General features: G+C 48.9%; 1 protein-coding gene across 1 annotated transcript in view; it reads right to left on the bottom strand.

Annotated features, from left to right (window-relative positions):
* Positions 1 to 9,766, bottom strand: part of arhgap23a (Rho GTPase activating protein 23a) — a 56,868-nt gene extending 47,102 nt beyond the window's left edge. The window contains exon 1 of the mRNA XM_047571685.1: positions 9,359 to 9,766. Coding sequence (XP_047427641.1) covers positions 9,359 to 9,367 — 9 coding nt within the window. The 5' untranslated portion in view covers positions 9,368 to 9,766. The remainder of the gene's footprint in view (positions 1 to 9,358) is intronic.
* Positions 9,767 to 13,142: the final 3,376 nt, after the last annotated feature.

Here is a 13,142-nt window from a genome sequence, read left to right as displayed (position 1 = left end):
CTCACCCTCTCTTCACGGCCTCCAACCCCTGCTTCTGGCCCGCACCGAGACACACAATCCCTGCCAAAGGCTTACAGACGGGCCACTCTCCGAAAGCCCTAAACGTGACCGTCTCTCATCTCCTATTTGACACAGGTAATTACAGTGTGTGTCCTAAATCCCCCTTCCAGGCTACACATAAAGTGTGGCCGAAGCAGTTTTCGGTGAAGATCAAGTGGAATCCACCGTGGCTGAGGGAAAGACTTAGGAGCAGTATCCTGGTCTTAAGGTGGGAGAAGAGGGCAGATGGTCTCTGAGAATAAGAAGCAGCGATGCAGACGGCGGGGTTCAAGTGCTTTTTTCGGGGGGTCAGGGCCTGTCATGGATGTCACAGCTGGGCATTTTATATCCCCTTTGACCTGGGATCAGGATCTAACTCCGCAGCCTCTTCATGCAGTCAATGTGGTTCGTATTCCAGCAGAGGGAGGGATAAATCAAGGCCGCGCATTGACACTTTTCTGTGGGAAGAAGGTTCTCATGTTATCGCCCCCCCCCCCACACTCCACTCCTCCTGCATTGGGGTTTGTCCACATCTTATCCCAGATTGCACGCAGATATGCGCTGGCATCAATTTGCCTGTCAGGCGAACAAAACGGGCCTTCTATTATTAATGGCTGCCGGCCGGCTGAGAGTGAGAGGGCCTGAGAGAGGGAGAGCTGTATTAAGTGTTACATGTGAGCAGGAGGGCAAGCATGCAGATCTGTAAAAGAGGTAGGAGATGTAATTATTTCCAGCTGTGAGAATAGGTGTTTTTTTTTTTGTTTTTTTTTTAAATGTATGTCGCAAGGTGCACTCAGTGGCTTAAGGCGTTCATCTGAAAACTTTCCTTCCTTCTGGGTCAGCCTTCCTCACTGACACACAGCCTCAGGCATTAGCCATGTCCTCATGACGGGCCGCGGTCTGACAGCGATGTGAGGCGACACGCCCCGATCTTTCCCTCCAGGGCCGGCTGGGGGCGAGAGAGGGGGAGCATCCAGAGACGGCGAGAGACCTCCCCTCGGCCATTACATAATCACACGCGCAGCCTGGCGCCTTGCAGGACTCACCCATAAACAACCACCATCCCATTTACTCACTCGGCCGCGGCCCCCTCACTCCCACCCACCCCCCCTCCGATGGCCCGTCTCGGCTGCGCGTGAGCGCCTGAGCGGGGGGAAACTGCTGCTGACTGTGGAGGCGAGGGTGGGCATCCCTCATGCCATTCTAGGCCACTTCACAGAGCGTGTGCTCTCGTATGCTGCTATTAATTGTGGCCACTCCATTTATCCCGACTTAACCCCCGCTCCAAGGCTCCTGCCACCACCCCCCCCATTCTTTCGTCTCTCCTGTTTCACTCCACTTCCCTCGAGTTATTGAGTCTATCCTTTGAGTAAAAGCCCGTCACCCTCTCTGCACACACATACTTTCAGTCTGAGGAGAGTGGCTGCCAGATCTTTTCAACATCATTCACTTTAAGCCCCTACAGACTCCGTAACGCTCTCTGGTAGGTAGGCCACACTATCCGTCCAGCTGATACAGTTGCATTTAATGAAGGCACTTGGAAGGCTTTCTTACCGCTAAGAGGCGAAAGGACACAATGTGAAAACCCTGCCAGGCTTCTGCTCTCTTGCTGATATACTATATACAGTAACCTTCTCTCTGTCCTCATCTAAAATGTAATAAGAAGCAGTTCGAGCTGTCTGGGGCTGATAACGTGAAATGTGTCTGCTGGAAGCTGGAAGCTGTTCAGTAAGAGTCAGGAGATGTGGACTGCAAGCCCACAAATGCTCCAGCGTTAAGAAGCAATGTTCAGCTGTTTATTGCTAAGGAGGTATGAACACGTACATGACAGTAAGATTGAGACGCTGATGTCAGAGATGAGGTCTGGATTATTTATGCACGCGCGAATGAGATGTAGATGTGTGGAGCGATTCTGTTGTGATCTTGTCTCCGTCTGCCTGTTGACACAGAGGCTCCTGTGGCACTCCTTTGAAGGGGGTTTGCGGGAAGGTTTGGGGGGTGGGAGGGGGGATGTTGACCCCAGCCTCCATGGATTTCAGCCAGAGCCGTAAATTCCCCCTCCCTGCGTGACAGAGGAGTCCTCTTTGTCTGGCCGGACAACTGGCACGAGAGGAGGAAACAGCTGACTGGTCGGCGCAGGCGGGCAGAAAGCCATTGTAAGTGAAGGCACACCGACTCTAAAGTACAAGTTTGGACTGACACACAAATTACTTAATAACTGGTGAGGAGGAAATCTTGTGGGCTGCAGGTGTTTGCTACACAAAATCATTTTCAGAACCATTTCCATTCAGGTAAATGTTTTTTCTGAGCGTTTTCTGTATGTGTTTCCACCATTTTCATCGTGCCTTGGTTGTTTTCCTTGCCATTCCACGCCAGTGCCAGCGTTGTGTAATGAAGGCGACTGCGGTGTCGTCATTGTGTAACGCAGCTTAATTTAAAAAGCATGTGATGCATACCAATAATGTCACCAGTATGCTATACAGCATGGATCAATTCCTCTCTGTCCAGAGGGGGTGTAGCATCCTCAGCCACAAGAAAAGAGCCAGACCGGAACGCCGGAAAATCTGATTTCCAACATAAAGTGCTAAATGATTATTTTTCTGCAACTACGCCAAGGAAGGAACTTCCATCAACTCTTTTTTTCTCGTCTGTCTTCACTCCTCCACAGTTTCTCTGCTGACCCGCCCTCTCTCACTACATTTCATCCTAAGCCCACCCCCTGTCTTGCAGCTGCCCCGCTCATTCCTCTGACAACAACTAAAAGCCTGTGGACGCAGAGTCCACCAAGACAGAGGCAGAGGCAGAGGCAGGTTAGAGTTGGAGCTCAGGCCGCTGGAGAGGATGTTCGTTGGGGCAGGGCAGGAGAGCAGAGGGAGTGAGTCACTGCTGAGACACGTGTGAGCCAAAGGCTGCCGCCCGGCCTGGGATTTTTTCTGGAAATGCTGATGTGCCACATCCTACAGACTGATACGGCATCAACATCTACTCAGAAATACATTTGTATCATCAAAACCGCTACTATCTTCCTGATACACTATCTCGTCCCCAAACATGAACTACTGGGCCTCCGCAGTTTTCTTTCTGGCACAGACTCAGGCCTTAACACGGAGAGACCTGATTAGAGCGGCCATGTGGGAGTGTTTTTAGATAAAGGAACAAAGAGAAGGAAATACCCCGAGTCTAAAAAGGAGTGTAATGAATGTTCAGGTGTCGCCAAATAACTCAGCTCCCCCAAGTCTCCAGCATGTCTCAATGAATCTGTTCCTCAAAGCTCCAGACAAAATATCAATGAATCACACATCCAAGGTATTCCACCGCATCTATTAATGGTCCCTGTTACTATAAATGCTTGGCACACATTCTTAAAAGGACATCCTCGTAGCGCCGCCCTCCGCCTCTTCTTTTCCCCTAAAGCCTTTCTCTGAGAGACGGAGAGGGAAAATAAACAGAGGCTCATGGTTCCAGTAGCGGCGCGGCGAGCTTCCTTCCTGCTGCCCGTCACTTCACAGAGCCCCAACGTGTCCGCGGACCGTCTACCTTTCACAACTCCGCTTCCTGCCTCTAGCGTCACTTCCTGCAGCACGACGGCGGACAATGGAAGTGAGCTCTAACGATGACAGGCGTCTTCGGGTCACATTCGGGAACTGGTTTGAAACCAGTGGAAAGTGTTGACATCAGGCCTCTGTTCTGGTCACAGATGAGTCAAGAATGCCCCGAAAACAACTGACATACAGCACAATTAGGAGGACATATCTAGAGATTGGGCGGCATGTTCCCTAAACGTACAGACGACTTATTCATTCTCTACTTTTGGAAAAGCCTGTAAGTTGATGTGATCGCACATCCTATGATTTGACTATTTATGGACACTTCAGGATGACTACTCCCATTTACTCTTTTCAATTGGGAACATCTGACTTTCCCTCATGTGTCAGTTATGAGAAGCTTCTTTTTTTTACTGGAAAAAGAAAAAGTGTTTTGCTGTGTTCAAACAGCGGGATTATAATACAATATAAAGGGCGTAATGCTAATTTAACCCGTTTCACAAAGCAGTTAAGGGCCGTTTCACTGTACGATCTGGTGAATCCTCCATCGCAGCAAGAAAGACCTGCAGAGGATTTAAATGGCGCGCCCTATGGAGAGATCTGCTGAGCATTTGTAGTGCGACAGGAGCCACACCTCCCACATAATATACAGTAAACTGAATAATCCCGTACGTCTGCGGGGATCATATCCTAATCCCCACGTTTCTCTGGCCTTAAAACTCAGAGATAAGTTCGTCTAGACAAGGCCTTAAAGCAGGGTGTTCTTCTTTCGGAGGAGAGGAGATCACACACAAAAGAGGAGTGTACTGATAGATTTTTAATTTAACCTTCAGAAAAGTCTTGAATTTCACCAATAAGTGCAAAAAAAAAAATCTCATAAAATTATAATTAGGTGTTAGATTTTTTTTCCTGAAGGAAAATGATAGAGAACGGTAAGAACAAAGAAGTGGCACTTCTCAACTTAGGATCAGAATCACAAAAATAGATAAATCCTGAAATAAATCTACAAGGGCGGACCTGATGTTATACTTAAGTTATACTTAGGAAAATGTTGAACTGTTCCGACTGGATTTAATGATAGCCGGAAGCCAGCAATGTTTTCCACAAGGGAATATCAGCATTTATGCGTTGTCATCGACACAAACGGCAAAATAAGCAAAGACACCTTCTTATTCTAGGTTGGAAATCTGTCAAAAAGACGACCATCTGTTCCTCAGCTGCTCGCTGCAGAGATTTCCCTAAATAGATAATCCTCATTCCTCCTGAAAAAAAAAAAAAAAAAAAGGCAGAAATTGAGCAACAGTTGCAGCTGGATGCCACAAGGGGGCTCAGTAAGGACAAGAGAAGGCGGGATATAAAGGGTGGGGAATAAAATATGAAGTTGTCCTCAGATGTAGCTCAGATGACCTTCATTTCATATCCTTCTGTGGGTTTTAACAGGATACGCAGTGATGATACTGCTGTAGCCTGCAATGTGACAATAATCTGAGCAATATTTAGAGGAACAGCATGTTCTCTTTCAGAATTGGGAGCCACCAAACACAACAAGATGGCCTGAACGCACCATCTGATTCACAAGCTGGGTTAACGCAGTGATTAAATAAAAACATTTAGTGGTTGTACGCAGCACTGGGGTGGAAAATAGGCCAAGAGGTCGGTGTCTCTGACGTGCAGATAGCAGCAGGGCAATTCTGTGACCTGTTTAATGATTAGAATAATGAAACAGCAGGCCTCAGCTGCACAGCTGTTCATTACACACTCACATCCTCACACAGCACCTGGATTCTGGAATCAGCAGCCGTGAGAATCCAGGACGGCAGAGCAGAGGCGTGGGGTGTTGGAAAGCTAAAACCAAGAGATGGAAGCAGACTGATGGGGGTCGTGGGGTGAAGTCAAATAAATGTCACCGTGCATGCCAAACAAGCCCATTAGGTTAAATTGGACTCAGCAGCGAATGGCCTCCTAATTGGATGGCAGCCTCACGCAACCAATGGACCTCATCCCTCTGTTTTGTTCCATTTATCCCCACTCATCCTGTGTCATCATCCCACAGATCCTCGACATGGCCAGGCTGATGCAAAGTGCTGCTGACCGGAAAGGGCTTTAACCACACAGGCTGACCTTTGACCCCTGCAGGAGGACCTGCATCCCCACCCACCCTCTTTTTGCCCCTGCTATCTGCATTCGTCGCTCGCCGCTCACGCACACCGAGGCCGGGTCCAAAAGAGTTGTCCTGAGCTGAGGAGGAGACGGTTACTTCCTGGAGATGGGTGTCCTAGTTTCTTTCACAGGACAGTCTGTCCATTGTTTGCCTGCAGGCATCTGCAGACCGGTTATGGATGACTGACAAACCAACAGAGACTAAATTAAGACCATGGCGTGCTAACATGATCTTGCACAAAAAAAAAAAAAATGAAAAACAAGAGAAGTAGAAGTAGTGCAAATTAGATAAATACAGTAGATGAATTAACAGATCTATGATGATTCTGCGAGCGTGCACTAAACGATAACTGACTGATGGATTCAGTGCGATGGTGCCGAATGATTTTTATTGCACAGCAGAGCAACCCACAGGCTTCATCAGTTATAGATATTGCAGTGGCCCAGGAAGACTTCTGAGTGTTTTTCTCACCACAGGCGAAACCAGCTGAAAAGGCCCACCTCCACACCGGGGCATGGCTAATTTCTCTCTGTTCTCTCTTTTGCTGAACTGACAATCGAGTCAGAGAAGCTGCATCAGCTCCCAGCATGGGCGTGAAGATGGATATATGCTCACATATGTGTGTTTAATTTCAATTTAAATGTAAATGCACGCACAAACTTCACTCTTTAAGAGTCTCTCAGTGTGTACCGCTCAGGACAATGGAGTGAGAAATTCCTAGGAGTGCAATGATTGCAGGGCCGAAGGCGGGAGGGGGGCCTAAGGGCTAAGGGTGGCTTGGGTGGGGCGTCAGATTAGACCACCTGTTCCACCATGAGGCGCGCTCACACACACATTCTTTTACTTTATCCCGCTCACACACTTGTTGTCTTTCACATTCCCTCTCACTATCTCGTTTGTAACTTAATAACACGCCTTTCTTCGCCGACTCACACGCAGACTTTCACTCTCATAAAATGTGGCCCTCCTCGGCAGCTTCGCCCTGAGCTAATTTTGACTGCATTCCATTTCAGTCACATCTATGGGAAACAGACAAAACAATTTGCCTGATAGCTCTGGCGGGGAGCCACGGGGACTCACACATACACACTCAAACCCTTGCGCACACATATATAAGTTAGACATGTCACTTGGCTGCCCAAACAGGGCCTCTGGCAGCTGTGTTCAGACAGCAGCATAAACAGTGCCCCCACCCACCCCCCTGTCCTCCATCAGTGCGCCTCATCCAGATTCCCTCCACAGTTGTGGCACACTTAAAGCTCGTCAGCACACCACAACGCACATGACGCTTCCCTGAAAGTAGCTCTTTTCTAACTCTTTAGTAGTCGCAGGCTATCTGTTGGCTTTCTGTCTGATGGATGCGGTCGTGCGGCTCCATCTCCAACCCCAACGTTCACAGGGCAGCAGCTCTACCCAGGCCGGCCTTAATGACTATTGATCACAAAGCACTAATGACCCAAACTGATCTGAAGTGAGTCTGGCAGTTTAATCATCCTCAGGCGAGAGATATGCAGCGGGAACTTTTAGAAACCCAGGAACATCCAGCGGGGATGGGTTATATCAAGCGCATAGCATGGAGCATGGCGTAATGCTTCAGAACAGACAGTATGAGGTGTCCCACCGCTGCCCTGGATATGCTCTCACAGACACTTTATATAATAAGCCTTTCCTCTTCCTCGCTGAGCCACTGCCCTCCGTGTCCCCGTGGACATCCACTACACGTCTGTCCTTGAATAGACAGAAAGAAGGACGCTCGGGCAATGCGTGGCTGTAAACTTTGCGGCCTTTCCACGACTATAGTAAACACTGCATGCGTCCGTTTACATTCACACAGCGATGTTAGTGCATGCTAAAGCTCCAACTGACAGCAGATCCGAGATGCTGCCTCGGACGCGCGCTGCACCTCATGTGGAGGATCATCTCGGAAGTGAGTGGAAACACGCTCGGAGGCCCAGAGCAGGAAACACGAAAGGGAGATAAGGGCGCACAGCCGCATCGCCGAATGACAACAATACGCAGTCACGTGACGAACAGGAAGCACTGTAATCATATTTGGCCATAACGTCACAGCACGGCCCGGCTATTAGAGTGACACCGGCCCAGCCTTAGCACTGCGCCAAGGCCACGCCGTGTCAGCATTTCACAGCACTGCGCAGTATTATAAATAGGTTTTATTTCCTATGAGATATATTGTACAGTAAGAGACGCCATCCTCCTTTTTTTTTGGGTTCCAGAATGTGAAATGTTATCAATGCCACACATAACAGACAGATGCAACGCACAAAAACAAGTGTGTGCACATGCTTGTGTGTTTGGCATATAACCACGCCTCCTAAATGTGTCTTCACCCCTACACACACAAACACACACAGTCTGGCTAGCAGCAGTGATGACATCATCTATGCTATACTGGGGACTAATGTCACCCCGACCTGAGCAGGAGGACACATACAGGAGACGTCCCCCCCACCCCCACCCAACCCCACTGGCCACATACATAATTCACCCAAAAGAAGGGCTGGGTCAGGGTGTGTCCACCCTCCACACACACACACACACACACACACACACACACACACACACACACCCCTCATCCCTCCTCCTCTTCAACACAAACCTGATGCTCGCACCACTTCCACCTCAGAGGAGGAGAGGGCGGGTGGGAAGAGGGGAATGAGGTAATCAATGAGCAGGACACACAGCGGAGGGGATGTGAGGAGGAGGAGGAGGAGGGAGATTCGACTGGTGTACATCGGTGTCTCTCCTCCTCCAAACCATTCATCATTTGCTCAACTGCCAGCAGCTGTTCGCCTCCGGTCTGGGCACAGCACCTACAGACGGCTGCAGCCTCCGCGCGGAGATCACACGTAAACAGGCCGGAAAACGTGCCAGACATCTGAGAACGAACTGACGAACGCTGTCAGTTCGAAGTGCAAGAGGGGGGAAATCCAACATGCACAGAGTAGCACCCTTGCTCTCGCAGTTGTCTGCCGTCAGGGTAAACAAGTGGAGGTGCCCGTGACAGCCTCTGAAAAAAGCTGTGACACGAGAACACAATGTTACAAAGCGGCGGACACGCACGCCTGAGCTTCTATGAATGAGCGCTGAAAGACGCGCAAACACGGAGCGAACACAGAGCCCTGGACGTGGCGTGCCATCTCCTGACTGACCCTGATGGAGGATGTTGGCCCACCGAACTCTGCCACACCCCTCTCTTTATGGCTTTCTTTCATTCCCCTTCCAAGTGTTCCAATTTAGTGACCATATGCTCTGTATTCGTTTGAACCGTGTCATCCCTCCGGAGGCCTGGCACTTGCCGGTGGCAGCACCTCTGTCGACCTCCTCCCTGCTCCTCCTCCTCCCCCCAGAGTGAAAACCAAGTTGCCGGTGGATATGAAGCAGAGAACACACTGCAGGAAAGGCAGCATGCTGTGCTGTTTGTCTTCACCTTGAGGGAGCGGGAAAGGGGATGGCGGGCGCCACGAACAGACCAAGATCTGCTGCCGCGCTTTATGTCAGCAAAGGTGTGGACACGCGAAGCACACCAAAAGGTGCTGCTCCCCTTCACTTCCCCTTCACTTCCCTCCCCTCCCTTCCTCCTCTCCATCCTCACCTGGTCCATGATTTCAGCGAGCCTCCTCCTCCCTCCTGTTCCCAGTCATGGCACGAGAACACCGGCTTTCTTTTTCCTTGTTCAGTATTCCCAACAGATATCCAGTCCTGCTCTCCTCACACAGGCGAGGCAGCCTGGCAGCCGACTGCTGCTGCTGCTGCTGCTGCTGCTGCGCCTCTCCACAGAGGCATGACTCCGTCTCTCCTTGTGTCTCCGAGTGTGACAGCCTGCTGCATCCAGCTAAACACTCATCCCTTGTCCTCTCCTCTGTCTTCTCTTCTCTGGGTGGCAGCTAGAGGGGAAACGGGGCGTGGGTGGGATCCCCACCTATCTCCTTGATAGCCACGCAGAGGGAAGAGTCTCCCGCTCTCTGTTTTCGGTCTCGAGCTCTTTTACTCGTTGCCTGTGTAAGCTTGGCCCCTTGCCTCGTCTCCCCTCCCTCCCTCCCTCCCTTTCTGTCTCCACTTCCCTCCTCTCTTTCCAGCTCCCCTCCCCCTCCTGCTGTAGCTGAAGAGAGGCAGAATCAGCGAATGGGAGAGAAGGAGCAGGGGAGAGAGGAGGGCGGAGGGCTGAGATTGGCCGCCGGGAGACCACGTGACTCGTGGAAGAGGGCCCGGGGACCCTCTACCAGCTGTCCAGCTCATGCTTCCCTGCAAACCTCTGTTGCCATTGACAACAGCTGCCCTGCAACTCACCAACCACAGATCCCCGCACACAAAGCCATTGGCTGACAGGATTTATCGCCCCCGCCTACTATAGCGGGGGGGAAGCATGTTGGGATGTGTAGTCCAATCTGTGGTGAGGGTAGACTGGGTGTTTAAGAGCAGACATCCCTGAGAGGAATGTTTCACCCTAGGTTCGCCTCTCAGTAGAAATGCCCGTGCATCAGTGTTGCTCTGGCTGGAGTCCAGAGCGAAAGAGGACAAGGGTTCATATCGTTAACATAAAAACTCTGGCAGAAACTTATAAAACGCACATGAGAAGCGGAAAGACCTCGAGGCCCGGGCATTCTTGGTCAGCCAGGAAAAAGACATCCTCTGTCGTTTCCCTCTCGGCCCGCACAAAGGGAAACTCCCACCCCACAACAACAGGAACTCCACAGCTGAAGGCCATGGCTAAGCACAGAGGCAACCCCCTCCCTCACTCCCTCCCCTCTTACTCTTTTCTTTCACTGCCTCCTTTTTCTTTATTTGCTCCGTCTCTATCCTCCCCTCCCTCGACACATATTGTATTATCACACTCAATTCCACGCTGCTCTGTCCTATTCAAGACCCCCCTCCCCAAAAAAAAACTCGTTGGGATTCCAGACAAAGGTTGTGAGAGGTTACAGGTGCCACAGAGGGGAAATGTTATTACAGCCTAGCAGCATGTGTCATGGGTCACATTGTGCAGCATTAATTTGAAGGAAAAGTCCACGCTGCGATAGTGGTTTGTTGTTACATATCATCAATTTGCTATGTTCATGCGTTCCAGACCTGGTTTTGTGATGAAATGTTGTAATTTATGACTGTGGCGCGGCCACTTTATTCCGTATCAGTGACAGGTTTCTTATATTTCACAGAAATACCCCTCGATTGCTTTATTCAGCTGTGGAATTTAAGTCTTGAGTCACATTCCTCAATTTAAAACATAATTAAACTGCCATTTCTTTGGACCTACAGAAAGCTGACATTTATTGTTTAGGTTTTACGTCAGTGGCCCTGAAAATCTGCACTGCAAAACTGGTTGTGATGTGTGCAATTTGCCTGCTGCTACCCAGAGAATAAAGCAAAATATAGAAGACGACTAAATATTCTCAGAAATGCTAGGAATGCTGCCAGCAGCTGTACCCGTGCCAGAGTGCTCCACGGACGGGTTTTCTTTCCTTTTAAAGTAGGTTAAAATGTCCGGTATTACAGCATCTGTCCAAAAAAAAAAAAAAAAACTCCAGGGGAAACTCATGACCTCTGCAGCTGGAAAACAAAAGAGCACCTGTTCTGGCTTGTTTTGACTCAGCGGACACACAACATAGCTGTGACATGATCTGATACGTAAGCTAGCAGCGGTGTGACAAGCCAGGGAGTGAAGGGCGAGGGTCGGGAATGCAAGTCTACGTTACCGCAGCCGTGCAACAAGGTCATGAGCCCAAAACAGCCAACCGGTCCCTGCCCTATTTTCCAGAGTCCAGCTTCATTCTCTTTACCCAAATGAACTCCCGCTACCGTAGCGTCAGCTTGCTGCAGTGTCATTTGATCTGTCCGTGCTGTTTGAAGTGAGAGGACCGCATATGTGTGCGCGTGTGTACGTGCTCTCAGACAGAACAGCGGGCGTATTGTGATGGCGAGAGTGGCAGATTGTACTATCAGCAGAGGAATTCTGATTATTTCGCAGAGGGGCTGGGGTCCGTGCACATGTGGGAGAAACTTTGGCTAAGTGGTCGGAGGAGGTGGAGAGGAATGAATGGGTGGATAGTCATTTTGGGGAATATGCTTGTGTGGGTCCTTGCTGGGCGTTTAAATGACGAGGTCATATCGCCTTTATGTCTAAACTACAGCCTGCCGCAGGCTAGCGTAGCTTAGCACACAGACAGTGGGGAAAAAAAATCTACCTGGGTCTGTTTGCTGATAACAAAATCAGTTTAACAGCACATTTAAAACTCACTAATTGACTTGTTATATCTCATTTCTATAGCCCATGGAGTTAAATGTACAACACGGCACGAGGCTGAACTTGTATCGGCTCAGCCTGACTAGCCATTTCCCCCGGTTTCACTCTTTGTGCAAAACCAACAGGAATTTAGCCTACAGGCATGCGATCTTCTCATAAAACGCTCAAGAGCATTAGTCACAGTTGTGCATATCTATTTAAGGCGGTGGCCCTAACAGGTTTTGAGGACCCATTTAAAGACGAAGACTGAGCAAAGGGACAAATCTTGAAATCGGATGAATGAACAGCACAACGGGCAGCTGACCTGTGACCTTGGAGAGACTGACACGTTTAAGAGCCCCCAGTGGCATGTAATGAAGAGGACTCCTTCATATGCTGATGACATGACAAATAAAAATAAATCCAGTTTATATAAAGTAGGAAACCTAAAGTTAAGTGAGTGAAAATCAAATGTAATAAATAAATAAAAAAGATTATTTAAGTCTGTCTTTGCGGATGAGTTTTCTGCGATCAAGTGAAAAATACTGTCGAGTGTACCTAACAGTTTATTCATCAACACTCTAAAAGAGTTGAATTTACATTAATCGGATTTGGGTTGAATTTTAAGGATACTCAGAGCCTTCTTCACGGGTTACTGTGGATAAACAGCACCATCTGCAGGACCCTGTGAAGTGATGGCTGCCACCAGCGCCATGCCAGAATCTTCCATCCATCAGGAGGTGTTGCTTTCGTCTCAGAAAACAGGCTCATTAGGGCTGGGTTCACAAAATAATTTGTCATGATTTGTTGGAGCCACAGCTGGAAAAAGTGTTCCAGAAAAATCTCTGATGCTCAAATGTGTCACCGGGAACACCTTTCTCCTTCAGAGATACTTCAGAGACAGGATCAGGAAAAACCGAATCTGTCCTCATCAGTCATTGTTCACATTAACATCTGTTTGATGAGATTTTTGCACGTGAATATTTAGAATAGCATGACAATGTTACTTTATTCATCCCCGAAGGGAAATTAGGTAATAAATTAGGAAATAAGATGTTCAAGTTTCCACTTCATTTGAAGAACAGAACCTATTGCTTTAAAGACAGCTAATAAAAATATTACACATTATAATAATAATTATTATTATTATTATTATTAT

The sequence above is a fragment of the Mugil cephalus genome, chromosome 20 (genome assembly GCF_022458985.1).
Source record: "Mugil cephalus isolate CIBA_MC_2020 chromosome 20, CIBA_Mcephalus_1.1, whole genome shotgun sequence".
Classification (NCBI taxonomy): Eukaryota; Metazoa; Chordata; class Actinopteri; order Mugiliformes; family Mugilidae; genus Mugil; species Mugil cephalus.
The sequence above is the reverse complement of the archived record's forward strand: the minus strand, read 5'-3'. Positions and strand labels throughout refer to the sequence as shown.